We start from the raw sequence: 24,388 nt of genomic DNA on the forward strand, positions 1-24,388 counted from the left end.
GTCAGACCGGGAACACGACGTTAACATGGGCAAAAATGATACCCTATCCCGCGGCACTAACCCTATGTAGCCCATGTATGGGAGTAACTCCCGGATTTTGGTCTAAGAGTTTGGTCTAGCCATGGTTCCAATTCTGTCGAGATGTAGTCATGATGAGACCAAAGGCCTGATATTCCGCCGAAACGTGCCATAAAAGGTACAATTATGTATAATTACCGTAGCCAAAATATATGATAAAGTGACCATGATGTGCTCATTGGCTATATTGCGAATAACGTTATTATAAATTCTGAGGCCCAGACCCTGCGCTAACTCGCATTTTACCCACAGTTCTTATGGACCAAAGATTTCGTGTTTTCTGCGTTCGTGTTTTCTGTTGGGAATTTTATTTTGTGTTGAAAATCGCCAAAATGTGACAGAGTAATTTATGGTTACAACCCTCGAGGAGCCTCCCAGCATTGCTGAGGACGTAAAATGAACAATGAAAATAGTGGTGAGGTGGATGGTCGACGGGGAAGCGCGCTGACAGACTTGTCGGACACCGGTACGAAAGCCCGCAAGTCTAGCGTGATTTTTTGGTGCAATCCTCTCTTGGTCCATTTTACAATTAGTATCTCCCGATCTTCTATTTATCTCTACACAGCTGTTGACAACGATGGCCTGGAAGATCTCAAGCCGCCCGATAGCAAGAGATTTCAACTGGAGATGGATGAAATGCTTGGAAGAATCCGCGAAACCGACGCCAAAATTGTATCCTCTTCGCACTTGTTGCTCCATTTCTATTTAGGCCGATTTCAAAAAGACATTTCGTTTTCGTTTCTTTTTCCGTCACGACAAGACACTCGTGTTTGTTCCGTGTTGTCTCTTAAGAAAGTCCTTAACACTCTTTTATAGAAATCACTTGAGAAGCAAGTCTCCGTGTCTGGGGGGAAAATTAAAGCGGCCTCCGCTATCGACAAGGAAAAGTTGCAGAGCGAACTTCGAGAACTTCGTACGGTGCGAGAGAAAGTCATTGAGGAGAGAAAACAGTTTGATCTTGAGCTAAAAGGCGTAAATGTGCAAGTTCAAAAAAAGGTAGGTTGTTACGTAAACCGCATCTATAAAGTGGTTTTAATGGTGGAAACAAATATTTCGTGTGACATGAAGCTTTAAAAAAATTTCATTGATGCCTCATCTTATGCCATTGATCGAATGTTATTGTTGATGAATCAGCTATTTTAGGAAAATTATATCATTTCCTAATCAATGAGCGTTCTTTATACAAGCTGTTTGTGTTAAAATATGATTTGAATCACTGTTTGTAAAAGGGATTTATAGAGTCAACTTTTATAGAAATAGTTATTTGAAATTGGACAGTCACAAGCGCCGTACGTACATGTATGCAGCAGTCGGCCCATGTTAGTCGGTTTGTGATCGACTAACGTTTGTACATCATATGTTGAGATCACATGTAGTAAAGCTTATGTAAGAGTAAGCAAATCCTGCATGCGGTAAATTCCGGTTACATTTGTTAACTCTATCCCAAATATGTTGCCAAAATAAATTTCCTTGAAATTTATTTGGCAGAACTTTCTCCTTGTATGACATTTTGATCAACTGAAATAGAAAATGGAAATTTTCGACATATACTGTAGATTCATACATGTAACCTTTATTTATACATGATAAAAATTGACCCTTTTATGGTGATGTGGAACATGAGATAACTCTTTTAAGAATAGGATGTTTTAATTATGCAACATTGTTTTGTTAAAGTCTTAGTTTATAATTATATTTAACAATTACATATTAGCTTGAGATTCCTAAGATCAGTAGAGGTGATAACTGATAAGGCCAAAACTATCAACTTGTTTGTAATACTCTTTTGAACCTTTCAGCGGCTTCTATTTGGATTTTTTGTCTCATCCCTGTGTATTTCTTTTTTATATACCAAGCCATAGAAAATGTAGCCAATCAGAATACAGGAAAGCTGTTGTATATCTGACAGTATTACACCAAACCCTCCCATTGTGTGCCACGCGTATGTTGCAGTGATTGTGTTGGCCACTGTATTTTCTATGGCATGGTGTAAGATAGTTATGCCATGCTCTCTTGTGGTATACCATGGAATATCTCACTTGTCACTTGTATTTTCTTGGTATACACACTTGCCTGACAGTGTGTGTGCAGGGAGAAAAAACACTGTCAAGTGACTTGTGAGATATTCCTTGGGTTACCATTTAAAAGCATTGCATAACTAGTATGAAGACCATAATCATGCATACTACGCTTAAAAGAGACAAATTTATCTGAGGATAAATTAAAAGGGACAAATTATCTAAATTGTAACACTGTAAATCCTCGAATAAGCGCCCGGGGCGCTTATTTCAAATTTAGAAGAAGACAGGGGTGCTTAATCAAGGTGGGGCGCTTATTTAATTTTTCCATCATCATCATACATTATCTGTGCATTAGCAACAACATAAGCTGTTTATTGACATAAAAAGCTGATCCTAAAGTTTAAATTGCAGCACTGTTAGTACTTAAGGTGTTCAACGTACTCACTTAAGGTGTTCACAAACTGTAACAATGTACAAATCTAATACATCACGTAGTATTAGATCCTTTGTTGTCTTTATTATTATGGGAGGAGGGGAGGGGGGCACTTATTTGAGGGGGGGCACTTATTTTAAATTTCGGCTGATAGGAGGGGCGCTTATTTTAAGGGGGCGCTTATTCGAGGGGGGCGCTAATTCAAGGATTTACAGTAATTAAATTATTATTTTTAGCTCGATATTGCTAAAATTGTATCTTATCCTCGAACCTGGACAAACTTTTATTTCCTCTGCACAATAGTCAACTTGGCTGTGCCTTAATGGTTTCACTCACAGAAAACTCACACTTGTTGTGTAACTGTATGAAGAAATTAGCCAGGAGGTGCCGAGGCCTCCTGGTTAGCCTTTGAATCAAACTGTCTGGATATAGAAGCCCTGGCTGAGATCATTATGTTGTGACTTTGAATGAGACATAACCCTCACATTATCTCTCACATCCCTTGTACCTTATTACATTTCGCGAATTTCGCGATTTAAAAAAAAAATTGCGAAATTTAAGTGACGCGAAAGTTAAATGCCGTGAAATTAACATGACGCGAAAATTAAGTGACTCACATTATGTCAGTAATTAAAAAAGCGACTTTATTACCATTACACATGTTTATAACAATCATTTTGAACTATTCTGTGGTAATGTTCTGGTCCTCTTCATCACTACTGCTTTCCGTCTCCACTCCCGGTAGCACTTCTTTTGTACAATCCTCAAACTGTCCATTTACTGGCTCCTTGTAGTGCTGTTCTACTAGTTGCTTAAACCTTTCAATTGCTTCAACATTCTGGGTAGATGCCTCCATTCTTACTGTCGCCTCTGGAAAAGAAGTGCTACCGCCTGTTGATCCGTATCAAGATATTTACGCAAACAATTAAACAGCACATCAGTCGTGAAATTAAACGGCAACATTTTCTCTTTGGAGTCTGCAGAAAGGAATATTTAATGTACATGGATGATGAGGTCAATTGACCACTAAAAATGTGACTTGAATTCAAGCATGAACTACAAAACGTGCCTTGTAGACACTGAGAACATCTTTCTTGTTACTGTTTACATCAATCAGTTGCGTTTCTGTTTATTTGGACATTGTTGATTAAGTTGTTTGATCAAATTCAGGGACATGTTAAATAATATTGACAAAGAAATAAAGTGTGTCTCACTCAAAAACACGAAATTAAAGTGAGTCAAAATGAAAAATTTTCGCAAAATCGCAAAATTAAGGTGTCGCGAAATATGTGAGCCTCAAAATCGCAAAATTAACGTGTCGTGAAAATTTCATGTTATAAGGTATATTTACTCTAATAGACACATAAGAACTGCTACTTGTTGCCATGGAAACTAGGGTTAAACATTGGCTGGTTTAGTTATGTGAGATCTAAGTGTCGTGGTTTAATGGTCTGTATGCTGGACTTGAGATTGAGAGGAACTCTGGCTGGGACCATTGTGTTGTTTTCTTGGGCACAACACTTAACTCTTGCAGTGCCTGCCTTCACCTAAGAATATGGATGGGTGCCAGCAATTTTGTTGTGGAAACTTAACAAAAGACTGTTGATAACTCACAATGACTAGCCTCCCATGTAGTTAGGAGTTGCAGTACTCTAGTTACTTTTTCACTTCATTTTCATAGTCACCTCATGTTACTGAAACCAGATGAAGCTCTGGCATTTGTGAGCTATCTGGCACGTGAAGGTTTTACCTTACCTGGTTGAACCACTAGCTCTCAAAGTACATGTATCTCACTTTTCTTTTAATTTTGCATGCATATACTCACCAAAAGAGAACTGTTTTCAAGCTAAGTATTTCAAATAATGTTTAAAAATCCACAGAATGATGCTTGTACAAAGCTTCAAGCAGGAGTGAGGTACAAATCTGAAGCCAGGATCGACGAGGCAGTGAGGTTTGTTGACATGTACATTTTTTCTTCTTGCCAATAATCAGAGAGCATTCCAAATGATGTTTCCAGAGCAAAAGATAAATTTGATATCTATTGATTTGTCGGAGGTGTGCTGAATAAATCATCTCTTCAGTGCAAGAAAAAAAGCAAACTAACGGGTTGACCTTCATGCATGAGGCACTATGGGTTTTCAAAGCCTTCCTTTTTACTAGTATCTGCCAGAAGCAAACCAGAAATTTCAACCTGTTTCAAATCTTGGCTAAGCTTATATCCTTGTGATTGCTCTGTTTACAGGAAACTGGAACATCAGATGCAAGCCCAACAGCTCAAGCTAAGTGAAGAGAAGCGAATAGTCGCTGAAATTGACACCCTCAAGCGGTCAAAAAGAAATTTAAAGTAGGTATTCCTGACTGATATACAGTAATCAGTTTTAACAACAATTGTCATTTAACAAGAATAATAATGCAATGGTACGGAGCAAAAATAAGTTTTCCTTATGATAGAACTACCCAGCTGGAGGGATATTATTGTTGGTAATAACGTTTTGAAATCCTTTGATGGTAGACTATTTGAGAAAATGTTTTGTGGTTGTTTAATCAACAGTGAGTACTTGGTTCTCAAACAGCATGTCGACCAGTTGAGAAACAAGCAGAAACACTTGCGATCACAGAGAGATGTGAGTACATAGTTACATGACTACGCATGTATGTATGTACAGTAGTGTACTGAAACACAGTCAAGTTAATAATCGAGCCTTTAAATTTCACGTTAATAATTAATAATGCAATTTGGTCTGTAATCATACGAGTGATTTCAAAATTGAATGAGCATGCAGCGCGAGTTCAATTTGAAATTACAACTATGATTTCAGACCAAAATTCGCACGACACGAAGTTCAATTGCTACTTTATTACTAACATCCATTTTTGATCACCTTAGTCAGTACCAGTATTTTATTGATCCAGTAATCAGTTTGTTGAAAGCAGAACCAGAAACACTTTAGTTTACATCTCAGTTTGTTCTCAAAACAGAAAAAAAAAACACAATTTAGCACAACATAGAGTGATTCGTGAATAAATCAGACTGCCTTTCCTGTAATTTGATTTCTAGTCTTGAAATCTGATTGGTTGGGTTTATCAGGGTTCTTTTCTTGTTGGCTGGGAAAAAGATGCGATTTAAAACACAAAAATATTGGGTTTCGAGAATAAATCGCACTGCTGAGAGTTAGTCAGATTTTAAGGATAACCAGTGATTTCAAAATGGATGTAATAAAGCCAGTAAATCCAAACAACTAAATCAAGAGCAAGGTTTATATATCTGGGCATAACTCAATAGATGCATGCCTGTGCTTCATAACCTAATGCATGCAAATCACTACATGAACCAGAAAATTTTAACTCACTTGAAGCAAGAAAATCCCACAAAAATGGTTGGTGATGGTGGTGGAGACCTGTCTGTTGTCAGGGATTTCAAGCCCAAAATGTATAAAACTAACAAATACAGGAGAAACAGAGTTTATGGAGACTGTTTACAATTTTTCATTTCTTACGGGTAAATTATTTGCACTGATTTGCACTTTTACATGAACATACAGTCATGTAAATGTTGTGGTACATAAAAAATGTTGTAAATATTTTTCATTCTGATCCATTTTTCAGGCTTGTGTCAAAAGAATAAATGGCTTGAAGTCAAGAGAGGAAGAAGTAAAGAACCTTTTAGATTCAGAAGTCAGTGATAAGAGTGAAGAAGTTGAACATCAACAGCTACATGTAGAACAGCTGAAGGAAGTAGAACTTCTCAAAAAAGGTAATGATTTAAAACTATAATTTATGTAAATAACTTAAAGTCTATTCCTCTGAATGTTAAATGTAATATTAAGTAAATTGGCCAGATCTGGAAGTAATGGTGACCAGGACATTTAAAACATCAATAATTGTGCTAGGTACCATATGTTTGAAAAGTCAGACTCATTGTATTGTGTATACAACACCTGTAGACATAAGGTGAGAGCAAAATAAAGGTTAAGAATTAAAGGTATCTTTTTGTCTAGGACAAAAACAGTCCTTATTCTTGACTTAAATGTGCTTTAAGGCCACTTTCTTTCCTCCGAGGAAGAGCTCAATCAGTCAAAATTGACGCTGTTCTTGGCAGGCTTGATATGTAGAAGCCAGAAGTTTTGACTAGTTAGCAACTTGCAGTGGAAATATTGGCAACTCAGAATTTTAGAATGACCAAAAGTTTAACTCCAGCCATCTATGTTTATATACAAATTTATAATCCACCAAATATTTTTGCTCATGCGTGATTGGTCCAAACGCATGATGTGACCAAATATTCCCCAGCTGGGGGAATATCCAAGAATATTCCCCTATTTTCTAAACTGCGCATGCTGCGAAAAATATATGAAGGATAATAAACACAGTAGCCTCCATTTGACTTTGAAAATAAGTTTGGATATTTGTCCTTGGACATTATCTGTTCCTCAAGGCTCACAGTTGTCCTCGAGCTATGCTCTCATAAACTGTTCGCTTCTCAGAACAGATAATGACCGAGGACAAATATCCGAGCGTATTTTCATGCCAAATGGAGGCTATTGTTTATATAACCAGCTGCTTTGAAGCTTATTGATCATGACGTTGTCCTGACTTGTGGGCTGTTGATACATGCATGACTACTTTATGGCATCTGCTATTCATTTCTGAAGGGAGGAGAAGGGAAGGCTTGGACAAATAAATATCAGCATTGATGATAGCAAAAATTATTTTAACCTTTGCATGTAGAAGGACCTACACAGCAATCACCCCAACCCTGAGGGAGTGGGCGTGGTGTTCAAACAAAAGGAATTCCACTAGTACCATGCAGTCATGTAAATTACATATTTGGAATTGAAAATACTTAAAGAAATTGTTGGAATTTGAAAAATTCTTGTATGTTTAGCCACAGTTGCAAACTATGTCCTACTGTAGATGCCCTTTTGATTTAATTTTCTGGTTGGAGAAAAATTTTTTTGGAAAACAATGCATGTATCTGATTTAAAATTCTTTTCTCTGCCTTTTAAGAGCTTGATGATCTTCATGCCAAGAAAAGAGACATTAGAGGAAATTTTACAAAGGAGAAAAACGATTACTATACAGCCATCAGAGAAATCAAGACTCAGAAAAAGAAGGGATGGACAGCAAAGAGAAAGAATGAGAGACTTCCTATGGTCAAACCAGTGTAAGTATATTTTTAAAAACTGTTTTTGTGCAAGACATACATGTAGGTAAAGTCTGCATACAAACCAAATGGCCCATCAGGTCAAAGCTTATCCTGGTTTCTGTAGCACAAAGCAACCAAGAGTATTTCTACCCCCCCCCCTCTGGATGGGATGCAAATCCATCACAGATTTACCCCCAGCATTAAGTTTGCAGATACCCATTTTATACACCTGGGTGAGGAGAGGCACTGTGAGATTCAAATGTCATGCCCAAGAACACAATGCGATGTGCCCGGCCAGGGTTCAAACCTGGACTGCTTGATGCAGAGAGAGGTGCACTAACCCTGAGGCCACTGCACCTCCCACAAGACATGGTGCATGTTTATTGACAAATGAAACTGCCTCTCACTTAGAGGACATCTGCAGATGAATGTCTAGGGTTACACCCTCTGCATTGGTGTTGTGTACGAAGCCAAGGTGGTGCTTGGGAGACACAAAGATGATTCAATTAGTCACCATAAATTTATAGAATATATGCATCTGTTTTCTTGTTGGTAACACCGCTGATCCACTCTGCAAGTGCCATATGAGTTCACAACTACTTGGAGAATGTTCATTCACAAGTCAAACATGATATATGATGATGATCATTAATTAAAAATGGTAAATTTGTGCATGTTAAAAGAGATCAGAAATTTCTGGGCAGGTACCTTGCAAATAGGCCAGTCCTGTAAATTTATGCACTTAAGACAACGCATTGTTTTTTGAAGGTGTTACTATTAAGGATTGCTCTGTCTTGATGAGTTATTTTGTTTTTGTTACAGGGCAAGCAGCAGGGCTATGGAACAGCCGTTTGAAAAGGAAAAAGCGCTTTGTGATACGCTTGTGAACTACTTGGAGGGACTTCACATAAATGCAATTCATCTGCCAGATCTTCAATCAACGTCTTCAGCAGACAAGGAACCTGCCATTTCTTTAGCAGCAAGTATGTTTAATTAAAGATTGGAATAAGACCATGACTAACCAGTTATCAAAAAGCACCAAATTGAGCTTTTTTTAGAGAGACTTATCAAAGTTTAGGAATTGTCTTGTCATTTAACTGACAGCACATTTGTTGGATTAATTCGGTTACCTTAAAAGAATGAAATCAAAACATGAACTCGGGGCAGGGCCATCCTAGACCATCTGCCTTTAGGCAAACTTCTCAACCTTTAATAGGTTGATATTCACTGGAATGCAGCATGGCAAACTTAATATTAATAAATAAGTGTATAATTTTTGCTAAAAGAAAATGTAGAATCAAGAAGGAGATCTCCTTTAAAACCTGCAGATTTAGAAATGAGATTTACTTGTACATGTAGCAACACTTCCACATGGTGTAAATCAGATCCTTAAATGTCGTATGGCAATTTTCTAATATATAAATTTAGGCAAGCCTAAAAGCGGAGCTCCTGGGCTACGTTGTTCAAAGCCCGGTTAAGATAACCCAGGTTAAGCGAGAATTTTGATTTTAGTTTTGTAACTTCTGTATGTTGTTTTGCCTTCTGTTTTGAGTTTGAATAATCTCAAAATACACAAAACAAAACATTTGTACACAATTAATATTCATCCTTCTGTTAACTTTTAATCCTGGGTTAGTGTTAACTGGCTTCCGAACAACCCGGTCCCATTTACAACAAGTTAACCTAACATGAGCCTGCAATCCAATAGAAAACCGGCTCTTGCTCAGCGGTCAACTTAAAAAAAAACACGTTACCTCGATGAGCTCAAAACTTGAGCTCGTGATACTGTCATGTGATACTGGTCAGCGGATACCTTGTTTTGACAGGTGTCAATTGACTATAGCATGGATGTCCAATATCAAAGGAGGCTATAAATCAAGGCTACATGTCCCTGTTAACCTTTTAGCTGGACTATGGCCGCCATGTTGCACAACTGCGTCGCCATCATTGCCATCATTGTTGCCGTCATGTGTACGCGCCCACGAGCAATACCGCTAACCACGATAACCATGAGAAAATCCATTCATGGGTTTCCTTTTCTTTCCTATATGAGTATGGGGCTCCGCTATGAAAACTTCACAATCTTTTATTGTGAGTCTAGTGTCTTGCATGATAGAACTGTGGGGCTTGATATACTGTAAAAATATTACAGGATATTTTCAGAGTTGTGTTGTTCAAGTTGGTTTAATCAAAGATGATTTGTGATTCTTGATGACTGCATTTGCTTTAATCACTCATTAGTGATAATTGCTGGAGTGTCATGAAATGATCACATGTTATGTTTTATTGACTTTGTTCTCCATTATTGACCTTCAGGTGCTGATTTTTCCTTGTCTGGTGATAAAGGAGTGTTCCTCAGACGCAAATCAGCCACTGATGATCTGGTGGGAGTGTATGCCGGGGTCAACAGGACTTCAAGAAGAGGAAGTCGTAAAGGAAGGCGGTCCTCTGCAAAAGAGGTCAGGAACTGCATTAATCAAAATGCCTGAGAAAAAATGATAACAAAATGTTATTCAGAGTCTCAGGAATGGTGATAAACTTGTAATGAATTTGTTCTTACTAAATGTCTTTTGTGTTCATTATAACATGTTTGTATATTCATTCCTAAAACTTTGGATAACATGATAATTTATCACCTGGGATACAAAAGAAGCATATTTTCAAGTTTGCCTTTTGGGAAGTTGACCCTGCCACTGTGTGCTAAATACGTGGTCTTGTATGGACGACTGAAAGCTTATAACTGTGATGCTTTTGTTGGCATCTACACTGTACTAGACAGAAAAATATCCAGTTTCTTGAGCCGTTGGATAAAACTTGCTTTTATTATTTAAGAACTTTTAAGAGCTGGCATGTGAAAGCAGGAGGTATTTTTAATCTGTGTGTAGTAGATGTGGAGAAATGTTTTTACATGTACTCTTTTCACATTCATCATAGCTCTTTCTGTTAAGATTGACCTAAACAAGAACATGTTTCTCTTATTTTAGGCTCCTCGCAAATTAAATCTTCATGCCCAAGTTGTCGAGCACCTTTTGACCCTTGGTCTATCACCGCCCAGTACTGCTGCTGATATTCCAAAGGTTCTTGAAGAGCTTCAAGAGAAGAAGGTGGGTGAATTGACTAACTATTACCACCTTAATTACTTACAGCCTTCATGTACTTATATACATCCTCACTGCTAACTTAATAGTAAATCTGAGTTCAGTGGCCGTAGGACAAGTTTTTTTCTCTGTCTTCTGTGATTAACACTCTAAGGGCTGATTGAGTTCAATTACTTTTAAGTATAAATCTACTAGTGTTCTGCTGTTGCCTGCATATTGCCTTGGAAACTGGAGTCGAGTGCCGACTTGTTGCCACTAGACTCTCAAAGTACTTTACTTAGTATACTTAATTCACAGCCTTACATATATCTAATGGTCAAGTAGCATGTTTCTAATTCTAGTGCACCGGAACCAAATAGAATCAGTAAATTAATATTATATTTCATATTGTCTTTTAATGATTCATTTTCAGGACTTTTTTGAGAGTGCCCAAGCTCCTAGCCCTGTGCCAGCACCCGCTAGTCATGACCCTATGACACCAATAACAGAAGAAGCTGCACCTGAATTTCCGAGCAAATTTGAAGAAAGCGGAGAGAGTGAAACTCCTGAGGCAGTTCTCCAAGATGCCACACTGGATACTGAAGATAACACAGGAGATGGTAATCTGCAAAATAATCCACAAGCAACGCATGATGAAAAAAGTTTAACTCTGAATGAAGAGGAGGTGTTGGGAAGTGAAACTTCAGGTAAGGCAGACACTGAATTGACCGACGAGTTAAACGGCTTGTTACCAGAGAAAGAAACTGAAGAATCCCAGCTGAAGACTGTAGACCTAGAAGAGGCAGCTGCTGCTGTAAACAGTGATCTTTCTAATGCAAAGCCAGCTGTGTCGAATGAGAACCATGAAGTAAGTTCAGACGACACTGGGCATATTAGCCTTGCTCACTCTTTCACAGAACCCAATACAGAGGGTTTGTGCTTGCCAAATGGAGATCCGCATGAGTTAAATGAGGTCTTGACAAAGTTTGTTGAAAGTGAGAATTGTCGCTCAAAAGAAGACAAACTTATTTATCCTGAAACGGACCAGGTGCTCTCTGAAAAGACAAATTCAGCACCCAAGGACAACACGTGTAGCATCACGCCTCCTGTTCAAAGCAACACGATTTGCCCAGAACAGCCCAGTTTTTCAGGCTCATCCTCTCACAGCACGAGTCTCTTAATAGAGGAGAATGGCTTGGAGGCTGTTTATGATAGAAACTCTATAAATGAAGGAGGTGGAATGGTGAAGATACAATGCGAGAAGTGTCCCGCTTAATGTATCATGTTGTTTCTGATGAGCGCTTCAGTGGTAAACCAGGACAACCCATGCACTGTATCGCGATGGAAGCATTCAGAACACACTGAACCACGCGCGTAGATTCTTCGGGGTACTTGTAGAATAGTCTATAAGGCATGCTATATTTTATAATATTTTTGTGTAGATTTGTATGTTCAGGTACAAATTTATGTACCAAGCACTGACTTCAGCTCCTTTGGTGGGCTGTGTGAAGGTAAATAATTATGAAATGATACCGTTATGTCATTTCTTAGAGCGGTTTTCAATTGAGTGACGTTAAATCAAAGTAAGCACTCTGGCCAATCACGAAAGACACAGACAATCCAATGAACCAATCAAAACTCGATACAAATACATATAGCTGACGCAAGGCGGGGGAAAACGTGTGCGGGCGAGTCACGGTTGGTTTTGATTTTACTTCTGATTGGATGACAAAGTGGTGCGTGTTTCTTAAACCAATTGCTTACTGTGGTAAATCAAAACTGACGCAAATGCGTTTTGCAGGACTTTTGACACTCAAGTGAAAACTGCTCTAAAATGTTCATGTGAGCACGTTTTTATTATCACGTAAGTAGGATCTTGCATCTGGGGAGCAAACCTTACTCAGCTCTATTTCTTGCAGCGGTGTTAACTATTCCGAACATTCAAGCTGCTGCATTATGAAATCTCTCATTTAAAATGTCATTGGCGTCAACATCAATGGGTAGTGAATGACCATTCAAAAATTACGCGTCTTGTAGTCTTGACTTTATTCACGAAGCCGTCTCAAAGTCTCAATTTCTCTTGCAAATCTGAAATAGCGAACCTGCCGCAGAGACATTAGTTGTAAATGTACTATTTGCTTCCCCAACATCAAGTTCTTTTCAAGGTTCTCCCGGTATGCTTAGCGTCGTTAACGTTTAGGCCAAAATTTTAGCAACATGTACATGTATCCTATATGATTTTAAATTAGGCATGTCGTCCGTGCATGTGTCTCACTAACACTGTTTGCAATGTGGACTAACTCTTTTTTAAGACTAGTTTTTAAATGAATAACTATTTTATGGTCAAGTGCCCTGAGCAACCAAAGTTTGGTCAGATAAGCATTACACCACACAGATTTTCAAAGAAGATTTTTTTGTAGCTAATTTGTGTGTTGATTAGAGTACTTGAATATTCTTGTAAAGATAGTTTCTGCTAAAGCAACGAAAAGTACCTCAGTTTGATGTTAATTATACATGGGACAAATTCCAGTCAATGGCTACTGGAATTATGGTCGCAGTTACAGACAATTTGTTTGTTCCATGAAATATTGGTTATTTAACCAAAAAATTTATTACGTCTAAAACTTTCTTGGAGAAATAACTCAGTGGTTCCAGAAGGTTTGTTCGTTACATGTATCCTAAGGTTTTGAATTTGTTATTTTCAGACCTAGACCTGGTTTAGTAAGTCAAGAAAATATTATTTAACTTATGGTGCTGCCCAGGGTTTAATTATTGAAAAAATTAAAAAAAAAAAAAAAGAAGAAGAAAACCAAAACAGCCAAAAAAGAAAAAAAAATGAACTTATTGAAACATTCTTGTGAAGGTCAAAAACTGATAATTTTTTATACTAAATTAAAGAGTGGTGCAGCTTATCAATGGGTTAGTAAAGCGTAGTTCACACTAACGACATGATTGCCATGTCGGTAATGTGAACATTGACAGACAAACAAGGAAAAGATCAGTTTTTCCTTATGTTGTTATGTTCACGCTGTTATGTTGTTATCATGTCATTATGCCAGCATGATCACACTACAAACATTACCACATAACGTCCTTCTTATGGCGTTATGTAACTAGTGTGAGCTAGGTCCAAGATATCAAACTTTTACCGCCTTTCCAAATACTGAGAAGAGAGTTGAAAATACGACACGCAGCGGAGTATTTTTGACGAACTTTGAGGTGTTTGGAAATTTGGTCAAACACTGTCTTGAGTATTTAATATATCTTTTCAATCGAAACTAAGACTAAGGTGAAAACAAGGGAAAAAATGTTAAAATCTGTGCTAAATAAGATCACATATCTAAACACTCTCACTGTTATGATTTCGATTCTTTACAATTGATGAATTGTGAGTGACTTTGAATAACCTGTGTAGATCAGCCTCACATTATGAGGTGGAACTGGAGTAAAAAGTTGAGACTAAGATTTAAATAGTTCCTGTCATGATTGAAATTGTAGGTCTTTCAAGACTTAAAATTCTTTTTACTCGAGTCGTCATTACGTCACTAGCTCGAATCGAGTTATAGAAGTAAAGCTTACTTGCAGCAGGTTAAGCCTAAATATGCACAGCATGTCATCATAAGACAATACGCCTGTCGTGATTGTTGTTAAACTCGTATCTTTTTACAGGAAAAAGGCAGTGCTAGCTTGGCTGTTTTTTAGGACAGTCGTCTGAATATTTTCTATTATTTTGGACAAATTGAGCAAAGAAGAAAATATTGTCCAGTATGGTACAGTGAGGATGAGTGGGAGGTAATTTTTAAATTGTGAAGTTTTGATCAAGTGGTTTAAATTTTACACAGGGCCCCTTTTGACACCAGCCTATGGCTGATGGCGGCTACCCTGCCTAAATAAAGATGACTTGACTTGACTTGAGTGAGTGAGTGAAGGAGTGCTTGTAAGTTCGTACATTCTACATGCTTTTAGCCTTGCCCGGGTCATTTAAAATTGCAAATGTCAATTTTTCTTGTACGTCTTGAAAAGTGTTTCACCACTGATGGAAACACAAGCCAACTTGGTGTTGCAGTTGAAAAGTTACACTCGGGTTGTGTTAGATTTTGTTGACGTTCCCTCAGAATACGTTTTTTGGTTGCTTGTCCTTTCTCTCTCCACAAGCCCATTGATGTGTTGTTCTAGGAAATATCCATACCCTTCCCGCGGAAGTTTTTCCGGTTGACCCGCATTCCCCCACCCCTCTAGATACTTTCCTTTGAATGTTTTGGCTTTTGATGACCTCCCTTGGGTCCCCTTGGAATTTCCAGTGACCTTCCTCGTGAAAAAAAAAAAAGAAAGTAAAAAAGGCCATTTATTTGATTTTGAAGAAAAGAAGCCAGTTGTAGAAGACAATCTATGATTAGCTAGGTAATAAATAATCCTAAGATTGAACGTTATATTTCACACTACAAATCGACTGTGATGCAATCCTTGCGAATAAGGATTTATTGATATTCTGAGCCTTGGAAGTTTTTGTAAATAAATTCAATGCAAGTAAACAAGGTGTGTGTAGTTTATTTTATCAAACTAAAGTGTACGTTTTTACTCGATACTCGATCTCTAGGAGCGTGCAACTCCCATACTAAGCCTATGTCGCGACATTTTACACACCGTTCTATTTTTAGGCTTCTTTTCCCATGAAATAGGTTAGTTCCGGTCTACATGAGCGCGCATCGGTGAGGAATTCATCAAAACAAGTTTAGAACTTGAATAAAACTACCTTGATGAGAAATGGGCTTTCCCCACTGGGGATAGGAAAGATACGAATGAAAATAAACATAAAATAAAGCGATATTTATACCCTGATCTATTTTATTGTTGCAATCTTTTATTTTCTACGATAAGTGCAGAAATTCCTGCGGGCTCATTGGCTAATTTTCGTTGTCAATAGGCGGAGAGACATATGAATGTATCATTTATGAGATGCGTCAACGAATTAGAGCGGACAATTTGACAATTTGTTATTATAAAAAGAAATTTACGTCTTTTTAATGCGTCTGTCCTGTTATTGACAATGAATTTCGTCATAACATTGTCAAAGTAGTGCTTTGACAGGTACTTTGACAATGTTATGACGAAATTCATGAACAACAACAGGACAGACGCATGAAAAACTGACGTCAATTTGTTAAATAACTGTGTGTCGAATTATTTTCTGCAATGAGCACTCTCAATACATAATCACTCAAAACAAAACATGCCTGCAGAGGCTTATCATACATGTTGGCTCGAACAACCTTTTTTTCTCAGATCAACTGAACTAGAACAAAATAAGAACATTAGCCTGAGTCCTGCGCATTCAAATATTACGTGTCAATGAACTCGGGGGGTGGGATGTACTTGGGTCAATTTTTGCTAGGTATGTATATGCTGAAAGTTAACAGCTCAGGTTCTTGAAACATTGGACATAACCCGTTATGTGATATTAAGAAGATGTACATAACAAAATGATAAGCGAGTGGGTAGCTGCCTAGATTTAATTATCGTGTAACAAAAACAATAAGCAAGGTTTGGTGGCGACATGTAACAAAACGATATACACGCGTTTATTTCATTGGTTATATTCTGCTATGTTAGAAAACATACATATAACGAAACTATGCGTATATATACTCGCTTATAGGTTGATACTGCGATACGTAACAAAACGGTAAGCGTTTACTTCGTTGCTTATATTTTGTTATGTTACTAGAAAACACATACAACAAAACTGTAAGCGAGTATGTTGTAAGATAATGGTTTGACACTGACTATTTTTTTGGTGTATGCGAGTATGTATTTGCTTATATTTTGTAAAGTGCTAAATTATTTTCTCGTGGAATTCACTTTCTGCATTATTTATTTTGTTATAATGGAGGATTTTTAGTGCGTATTAATATTTTGAGGGTGTAAATAACGCCTTTGTTTATGCTCTTTTGAGACTTCTTTTTAAGATTAAAACACTATCAAAATCTAGTGTAAGTTCCAAAGATTTGAACGACTTTTTATGGGATAAATCTTTCTCGGTTTGCGACTTACCAAATTATCCTTATCTTTATGGTATTATTATTATTATTATTATTATTATTATTATTATTGTTATTATTTAATACTCAATTAATAGTCAGCACCTCCCTTTTATTTTTTAACTAAGAGAAAAACATTTCTTCGCCAACAACTTAAAGTGTAACATATAGTTATTTTACAGCAATTTTATGTTGCACCTGAAAGCTGGCCGTGTGTCATTAAAACACATTTATCGAAACCAGTATTTTAATGTAGCGGTAAAAAAGATGACTAGCACTATATAAAAGGACAGAAGCATATCACCTATTCTAGGTGATATGGTTCTGAAAAGGACGAAAATGCTGACTATATGAAGCGATAAAATGACTATATATATCTGACCCTATCAGGACCAGACAAAGATCGTGCAGTAGTTTCATTCTAAGCGTAGCAGGTACATGTAACAAACAGATTATCTCTAAAAGCCTCAGCCAGTCTTGTTAGATACAGAAAACACCACTGTACTGCCGGGGTGAAATAAGCCATTTTGGTCTTTCAGGAAACAGCAGGAGGGGAAGTGTACCCTCGCGGTCAATTTCTGAACTGTCGTTACAAGCACTTCTGCTTAACTAATTAAAAAAATGCGTTCAGTTTTATAGTTAATTCAGGTATTATCAAGTAAACTACCATATGTTACCACCAGCAGTTTTGATAATTGCCATTAACCATCTATGTTTTGCAAACAACACTTGCATCGTCTACGTGACCACAGTTATGTATTCCCCAACCACTTCGAGCACAGTCAAAAAGCGAAGCCTCTCCTCCTTGACACCCAGCTTCCTCCATCCAGATGGGACCAACTCCCTCACCGTATGCGGCATCCAGAGGAGCAGAGGAGGCGTTGGAGAAGCCAAGTTGGCGGCACACCACGTGCGCATCATTGATATCCCAGGAATCACGACACACTGTGCCCCAGATTCCGTTTACGCAAACCTCCACACGACCATAGCTACCATTACCATTTGCCAAGCGAACTGAAGAACACTCTACACTGGCGTCTTGACTGTGGGTACAGTTATGTTTACCCCATCCACCGTGACTGCAGTCGTGCAGCTGCGACTCATTTCCAGAGCATGCCAAGTCATCCATCCATATTGGTCCAGAGCCTTGACCATGAGTAGCGCCGCTAAAGGCTCGAGAAGCTTTATAGAAACCAAGCTGTTTACACACTACGTTCGCTTCTTTGATGTCCCAGCCATGATCGCATAGTGTGCCCCACTGGTCATTATGGAGGATTTCAACTCTTCCAGATGATGGCGTACTACCGTTGAGACGGAGGGAACCATTTGTAATTGCTAGTCAGAACAGAAAATAAACCAGAAAAATGCTATATTTAGTGAGCGTTGGTGACGTCCTAAACTGAAACTTGTCACGTGATAGGAGCCACTACTGTGTAAGGTGCAAAGGCTGCATGTGTGATTTATAATGTTCGTTCCAAACTGAATTTTGTTACATTAATATTACGGAAATGAATTGCAAAAATAGATCGATCAAGATCATCGAAAAGTTGGCTATTCGATTCTGTCGAGTGCAGTGTGATAAACCGTGTCATCACGAATGTGATAACAAGAAATAACAGCAGAGGCAACAGAGAGTTGTCATATACCGTCTTCCAGCCTGAAACATAGGTGCAATACAGCTTTGGCCCTTGCGGTATCCGCCACCTGCATAGAAAGCTATCGGAGACCTCAATTTTAAGCAGTTTATTTAGTCTTTGGGAACTACGATGTTCACGATACAGTCACTAATGAAGTCTTAAGCGCAGGAAAGAGTTCTGCAACTCTTTAGAAGAGCCATATAAGGATACTCTAATTGATGATTTTACTAATGTATTGATCGAATAATTACAATGGGTGGTTGCATGGTTGGATGGATGGATCGACTAGTTGATAGACTTATTCGTATACATGACTTGGAAAGAATGAATGAATTTTTACACTTGAATTAACATGTCAAATTTTTATCCAATCAAGTTGAAGTAGCTTGACGCCTCCATTTGTCACTTGTATAGTATTAACAAGTAATCAAATGATTTTTCTCTTGTAATCGTATCCAAAACACAATTCTCGATCGTGATTGGTTCTCCGCCTGCGTATTTGTCACGTAATCGGTGCGCGATCGAACGGGTGTCCAATTACAGGTATCCGATTTTACTGTTCCCTACGGTTTTTACTTTTTTTACTTCTTATGGAAATCACTACTGACTTTTTCGCTCAAAAGAAGTTTGCAAAAGACCTTTTTCTAACACGGAATTTGTCATTGATACGATTAATTAGTAATCGGACCTCGTGTCGTACAATTCAGGGAGAAATCGTGCTCGTAATTTCAGATAGGCCTTGTGCTTCGCGCTCGTCCGATTTTCAAATTTCTCGTCCGATTACCCGATTAAGGGGCCGATTACTCCCTGAATTGAACTCCACAAGGTACAATTTCTATTACTAATTTGGAATAAATAGGCACTCGTAAATTTTTCATAAACTGTAAATTGCACTTGCCCTGCGGACTCGTGCATGTTTTGTAGTCGTTGAAAAATTTATTTGTGCTTAGTTATTCCAAATTGCTCTCGAAATCATTTGATTACTTATAGTAATTGACTTACCTCGGTATATTGCTGAGAATCCTTCTGCGCCTTTGAAGATCCCATCAGTTGTAAACGTTACATAAAGTTCGCCAGAAGAACTCATGATAGGCGGGGGGAGAGAAGATTCACTAAATCTGCCAATGAGAGGTGATGCAGCTGATTTTCCATCGTACACGCTAACGTAATCAGCAGAAGAGTCCGTTTTAAAATGAAGGAAAACGAGTTCCAACTTGGCGTTTGAAGTGAAATGCCATCGGCAATTCGCGTTGATACTGTAGGAACTTGCCGGATACTGACTTGACTTAATTGTTCCACTTGACATGGATGTCTTGATATGTACTTCTGGACATGAACTAGTCACATTCACGAACAATCCTGCCAAGTAACAAAAAAAGTGTTACAGAAAATTCAATTTCAAGGAGGGGCGGGGGGCGGGGGGCGGGGAGTGGGTTCCATGGAGCCCTAGAGCTCGGAATTTTTGCCTCTGGAGCCCGGAGGCCTGATCTTTTTAAGGTGCGGAGCCAGGAGCCCAGAAAGTTTTGTTGTGGAGCCGGGAGCCCAAAGTAATAAAAGGCAATCATTAAATAAATATCTTAGTTGACCACCTCCCTAATGGGGCTTTTCAGGGTCAATGGAACCAAATGATGAAGCAAATAATGCAAATGAACATAACATAATTAAAAATCCAACTGGCGGGAGGCAGACCAGTTGGCTATTTTGAAGCATGACCGAGGAGTTGAACTAGGGTCTACCGCGAAACAACTCCAGCTTAGTGGTCAGAGCGGGACTTGAACCCGCGATCTCTGGATTTCAAGTCCGGCGCCCTAACCACTCCGCCACGCTGCCTCCGCAATCATTTTTAGTACCCAGTCTTTCTTGCTTTGGGGAAATGCGGTTCTTTCTGATTTCGGTGCAAAGTAAAAGTAGTTGCAAACTTTTGAATGCCAAATGTTTTGGCTACCCAATTTATAAAAACCGACACGGAATAATTTATTTTCATTAACGACACGGAACAATTGACTGATCGAGGTATATAGCAGCCTACCCATACCAACCTGTTTCACAGCGAATTCCCCTATATCCGGGAGGGCAGCTACAGTTGTACCCATTCAGACGATCTTTGCAAGTTCCATTGTTCAGACATGGATTACTTGTGCACTCATCGACATCTATTTAGGCAAATAAAAAAGGGTAAATTTACTGTTATGGCGAGAAGAATATCTGAACATTATTGGACACCTGATGCAACACAAATACCGGTCCATCTTTGCACGCGTCTTAATCTTCTTAATGACTTATTCAATCGGTATCCCATGATTTTCTACACCGACGCCTTTTTTTCTGTTTGTATGGGATTCTAAACCAAGGGATTGAAGAGGTTACACGCATTGACACGTTACTGATCAGCTGTAACAATCAGGTGCGCACAACAAGCCATTTTATCGGAATATATCTAGGATTATTATGGCTACGAAGAATTCTTTTCTTAGTTGATGGCAGATTTTAACCTGTTGCTTTTTCCTAGCAGGAAAAAAACCCCGAATTTACAGACAATTAACACACTTGAGGAAGTTTCCTAAGGGTCATACCTTCAACTTTACTTTGTGAAGGAATCGGAGGAGATGGGCGAATGATTGACGTGTTCTGGGGCTTTATTTACGCCTTGTCACGGTGGATGTGAAATATGGAGAATCAGACTGCAGCGTTTTAACCACCCTGCAGCAGCAGGTACAACTGACACGTGAAATAACCAGGTCCCAGCTTGAGATTAGGCTAATGTTAGTGAGTGCGCCTGGAACAGACATCCCAAGGAACCAATTCGTTGCATGGCCCCTAAATAATGCTTCGGTTATTTCAAAATGACCCAACTGCTTTCGCTACTGCCAAACGATAATTCATTGCAGATCATTCGAATAAGTTCTCAAATTGAAAACTCTCCGCTGCACATTAATTCATGTTAAGATATTGACATGTAGTCGATGTTCATAATTTCACTGAAATCAGGCGAGTAGCTGCGGTTAATTCCAATGTATCAGTTCCATTATTCAGCGAAGGGTTGCTAGTGAAAATATAATATATGTTTCAAGCAACGGTTGAATCAGGCTCAGTAACATTATTACAGAGAGGCTTGTGGGCCTTAGAAAAAACGTTTCCTTAGAAACTTTCAACAAAAAGACGAAATTTTAGGATTGCAATAGCTGACTCAAGCTCCAAATTTCAGGTGGCCTTTACAACTTGCGTTCCTGTCTGAAGATTCCTTCATTTGTACAAGAAGTACTGCCGGACTTAAACATTTGCATGTTTACATCAATGATCACCTATAACAATTTCTACGTGTTAAAAACAAGTAAAGAACTTATTATCACAAAAGCGAACCTTGTTACATTTCGCATAAAAATATCACATTTCACGACAGTTTCACATCACAGTTCCGTTGGCTTTACCTTTCTCGCATTGTTCCCCACTGTAACCATCTTGACATTCACAAACGTATCCTCTGGTTGTAAATCCATTCAGACAGGTCGCATTATGAAGGCATGGATTGCTGGAGCATGGGTTCTGAGAAGAAATTGAAATAAAGTGCTTTAGTTCAAGTCTGGCTAAAGTCTGGCTAAATTACCTCGAGTCAAAACCAAAAACAAAAATACAGTGGTTAGTTTCATTTCCTTACCTCAGTGCCTCTATATATAAAGCCTTCCCGGGCCTCAAGATCTTTAGGATGCTGTATGTGGTCAGCGTCATTCAGTTGACAGAGAACATTGTCTTTAATTGGCGGACCAATGTTGAAGGATACACATTTACTTTCCATGGTACAATAATTGTTACATTGACTTGGTATATTTTCCACCAAGTATATGTTTAAAGAGATATCTTTAATCACGTGACGCTGCAGTGCATACCCATCGACCGGTGGGGAAAACTTAAGATGTCGGCAGAGACCTATAAATAATAACAATAATGTATTCATTTAAAGGAGTTACTTCACGGTACGCGTATCTTGAAAAGTTTAGCATAATTTTTTCAAGTTCGTCGTTCAGTAATCCATGTTGATCTTCTCTATCTTTAACCATCCTTGATCGTCTATGGTTTATTATTATTATCTCTTTGGTGTTGTTCTTACTTAGTAAACTACTATTTTCAGGTTTCCTTCAATTTAAAGATAATTTTGTACGCGGCCAAAATAACTCAAAATGCTGTGACTGATCTCCTTTAATATGATTTTTTGTTACTCTCTTTTCCAATCGTCTAAGAACTTACACTGAGTTAAGTGTTAGTTTCATAGAAAACTGGGCAAAGCCAGAAGATCGAGGTCGGACTTTTACCTTCATCTCTTCAGAGTATCAAAGCTAATCGAAAAGATTTACAGCCATGACATTTGCCAAGGGAGGCATTCGTTTTTCTTCGAGATATCACCACATAATGATTTTGGCCGCTCAAGCAGTCCAAAATAGCCGAAATTCCGGGCAACTCTGAGCGAGCCTAAAAATACTTCGTAACACTTCTAGAAACCCTTGAATTTTGGGGACAATATTTGCCCCCTTATTTGTTGACTGAAATATTAGATGTTCTTCACTTTAATACTACGGTTTTCACTAAGTGGCAAAATATATCTGCCGAATCGGTAATGAGCGTGACACAAACTTTAGCCAAAATCAGCCATTTTCAGCGGGTAGTTTTACAAAATTGCGGGAGTTCATTTCCAAAGTAAGAGATTTTTCCGATAATCCCTTGCAATATTATCAATATCCGGTCTAGTTAGAATTGGTATCCATAAGCAAATCGGAGTTATTCGTCTCGCAAAGTCCGATAAAATCTCCAGTCAGAAATATTTCTTCCAACTGTTTTAGCAAAGAACATCACTTTATTTCGACATTACTGAAAGATCTCCTCACAATAGTTGGTTTGACTGCAGGATATAGAATATTCATTAAGCTATGACATCGTTATTAACGCATGCAAACATTTCAAACTCGCCAATGCCTTACCCAGTAGGTAGGCTGAATTAAACTGCGAAAATTCTATTTTCAACGTTTCCCTCCATGGAAAAACAAAATAGATAACCAGTTCGCTGTTGGAGGTAACAACAAAATTAAAATTTCGCTAATAGGCACACACAACTCTGGAAATTAGCGCACGTAGCTAATAAGTAACAACTTGTCAACAGAATATTTCAAGAAGCCTATTGCATGTTTACGCTGGAAATTAGCCTACACGAAACATGGAAAGTGGAAACGAAATATCCGAAACGAGCAAAACCTCCAAAACGACCGACAAGGACTGCTGAAGCGGCGGAAACGAGCGAAACGAAACAAAATCAGATTTTAGAATTGAGAGAAACATAATTTATCGAAACCGTTATCATTTTGAGAGGTAGCCGTAAACAGGCTAACCTGAGGAGTAAAAGCCTGCGCGCTCTTCATAGTAACTGGAGTAAAACTATGCAGGTCAGGAGTCTGCTTGCACCGTGGCTAGCCTGAATTGCGTCTCTCTGTTTCTCTGGTGTTCTGAACATGCTTGGTTTATAGTTTAGGGTTAGGGTTAGGTTAGGTTAGGGTCACGACAGGCCTATTATCCTCCAGCTCCAGCTCCAGATAATAGATGGTAATCATAATTGAAAAATTGTTCTTTTTGAATGGACCTACGAAAGGCAGTTTGTGATGCAATTGCGGTTGTGCTACTTTGAAGTAAATGTCTTGAACTATGACACTAAAAAAATGAGGCGATTTTCATTCTTCGATCCGGAACTGCTTTTTTGTGGAGAGAACTTCTTAACAAGACAGTTTTTTTGCGATTTCCCCTATTCAAAACCCTACGAAAACACAGTACACGGCATTAAAGTATATAAGGTAGCCATACTATTCTTAAAACACAAATTGGAGTGAAAAAATATTTTTCGAACTCACCCTTCACATGCGTGGGATAAAACGTTATTGAAATCCATGACACGGAAAGGAAGAGCATAGAAAAACGCAT

At 38.3% G+C, this 24,388-nt stretch overlaps 2 protein-coding genes across 2 annotated transcripts; one reads left to right on the forward strand and one right to left on the reverse strand.

The window, feature by feature from the left end:
* The first annotated feature begins 328 nt into the window (after positions 1 to 328).
* Positions 329 to 15,290, forward strand: LOC110058737 (uncharacterized). Its single transcript, XM_020765395.2, has 12 exons — positions 329 to 544; positions 644 to 750; positions 895 to 1,074; positions 4,413 to 4,483; positions 4,775 to 4,876; positions 5,084 to 5,156; positions 6,139 to 6,286; positions 7,540 to 7,696; positions 8,501 to 8,661; positions 9,995 to 10,137; positions 10,663 to 10,782; positions 11,189 to 15,290. Exons 1-12 carry the CDS (start codon positions 475 to 477, stop codon positions 12,029 to 12,031), a joined length of 2,175 nt encoding a protein of 724 aa, XP_020621054.2. The 5' UTR covers positions 329 to 474; the 3' UTR covers positions 12,032 to 15,290.
* A 1,007-nt stretch (positions 15,291 to 16,297) lies between these two features.
* LOC110058750 (uncharacterized) lies at positions 16,298 to 24,388 on the reverse strand. Its single transcript, XM_020765409.2, has 6 exons — positions 24,319 to 24,388; positions 22,086 to 22,354; positions 21,859 to 21,973; positions 20,470 to 20,583; positions 19,433 to 19,789; positions 16,298 to 18,128 (listed from the first exon to the last, which is right to left on the reverse strand). The coding sequence occupies exons 1-6, from the start codon at positions 24,386 to 24,388 to the stop codon at positions 17,503 to 17,505; spliced, it is 1,551 nt and encodes a 516-aa protein (XP_020621068.2). The 3' UTR covers positions 16,298 to 17,502.

The sequence above is a fragment of the Orbicella faveolata genome, unplaced genomic scaffold (assembly GCF_042242905.1).
Source record: "Orbicella faveolata isolate gen_17 unplaced genomic scaffold, um_ofav_v1 contig_34, whole genome shotgun sequence".
Classification (NCBI taxonomy): domain Eukaryota; kingdom Metazoa; phylum Cnidaria; class Anthozoa; order Scleractinia; family Merulinidae; genus Orbicella; species Orbicella faveolata.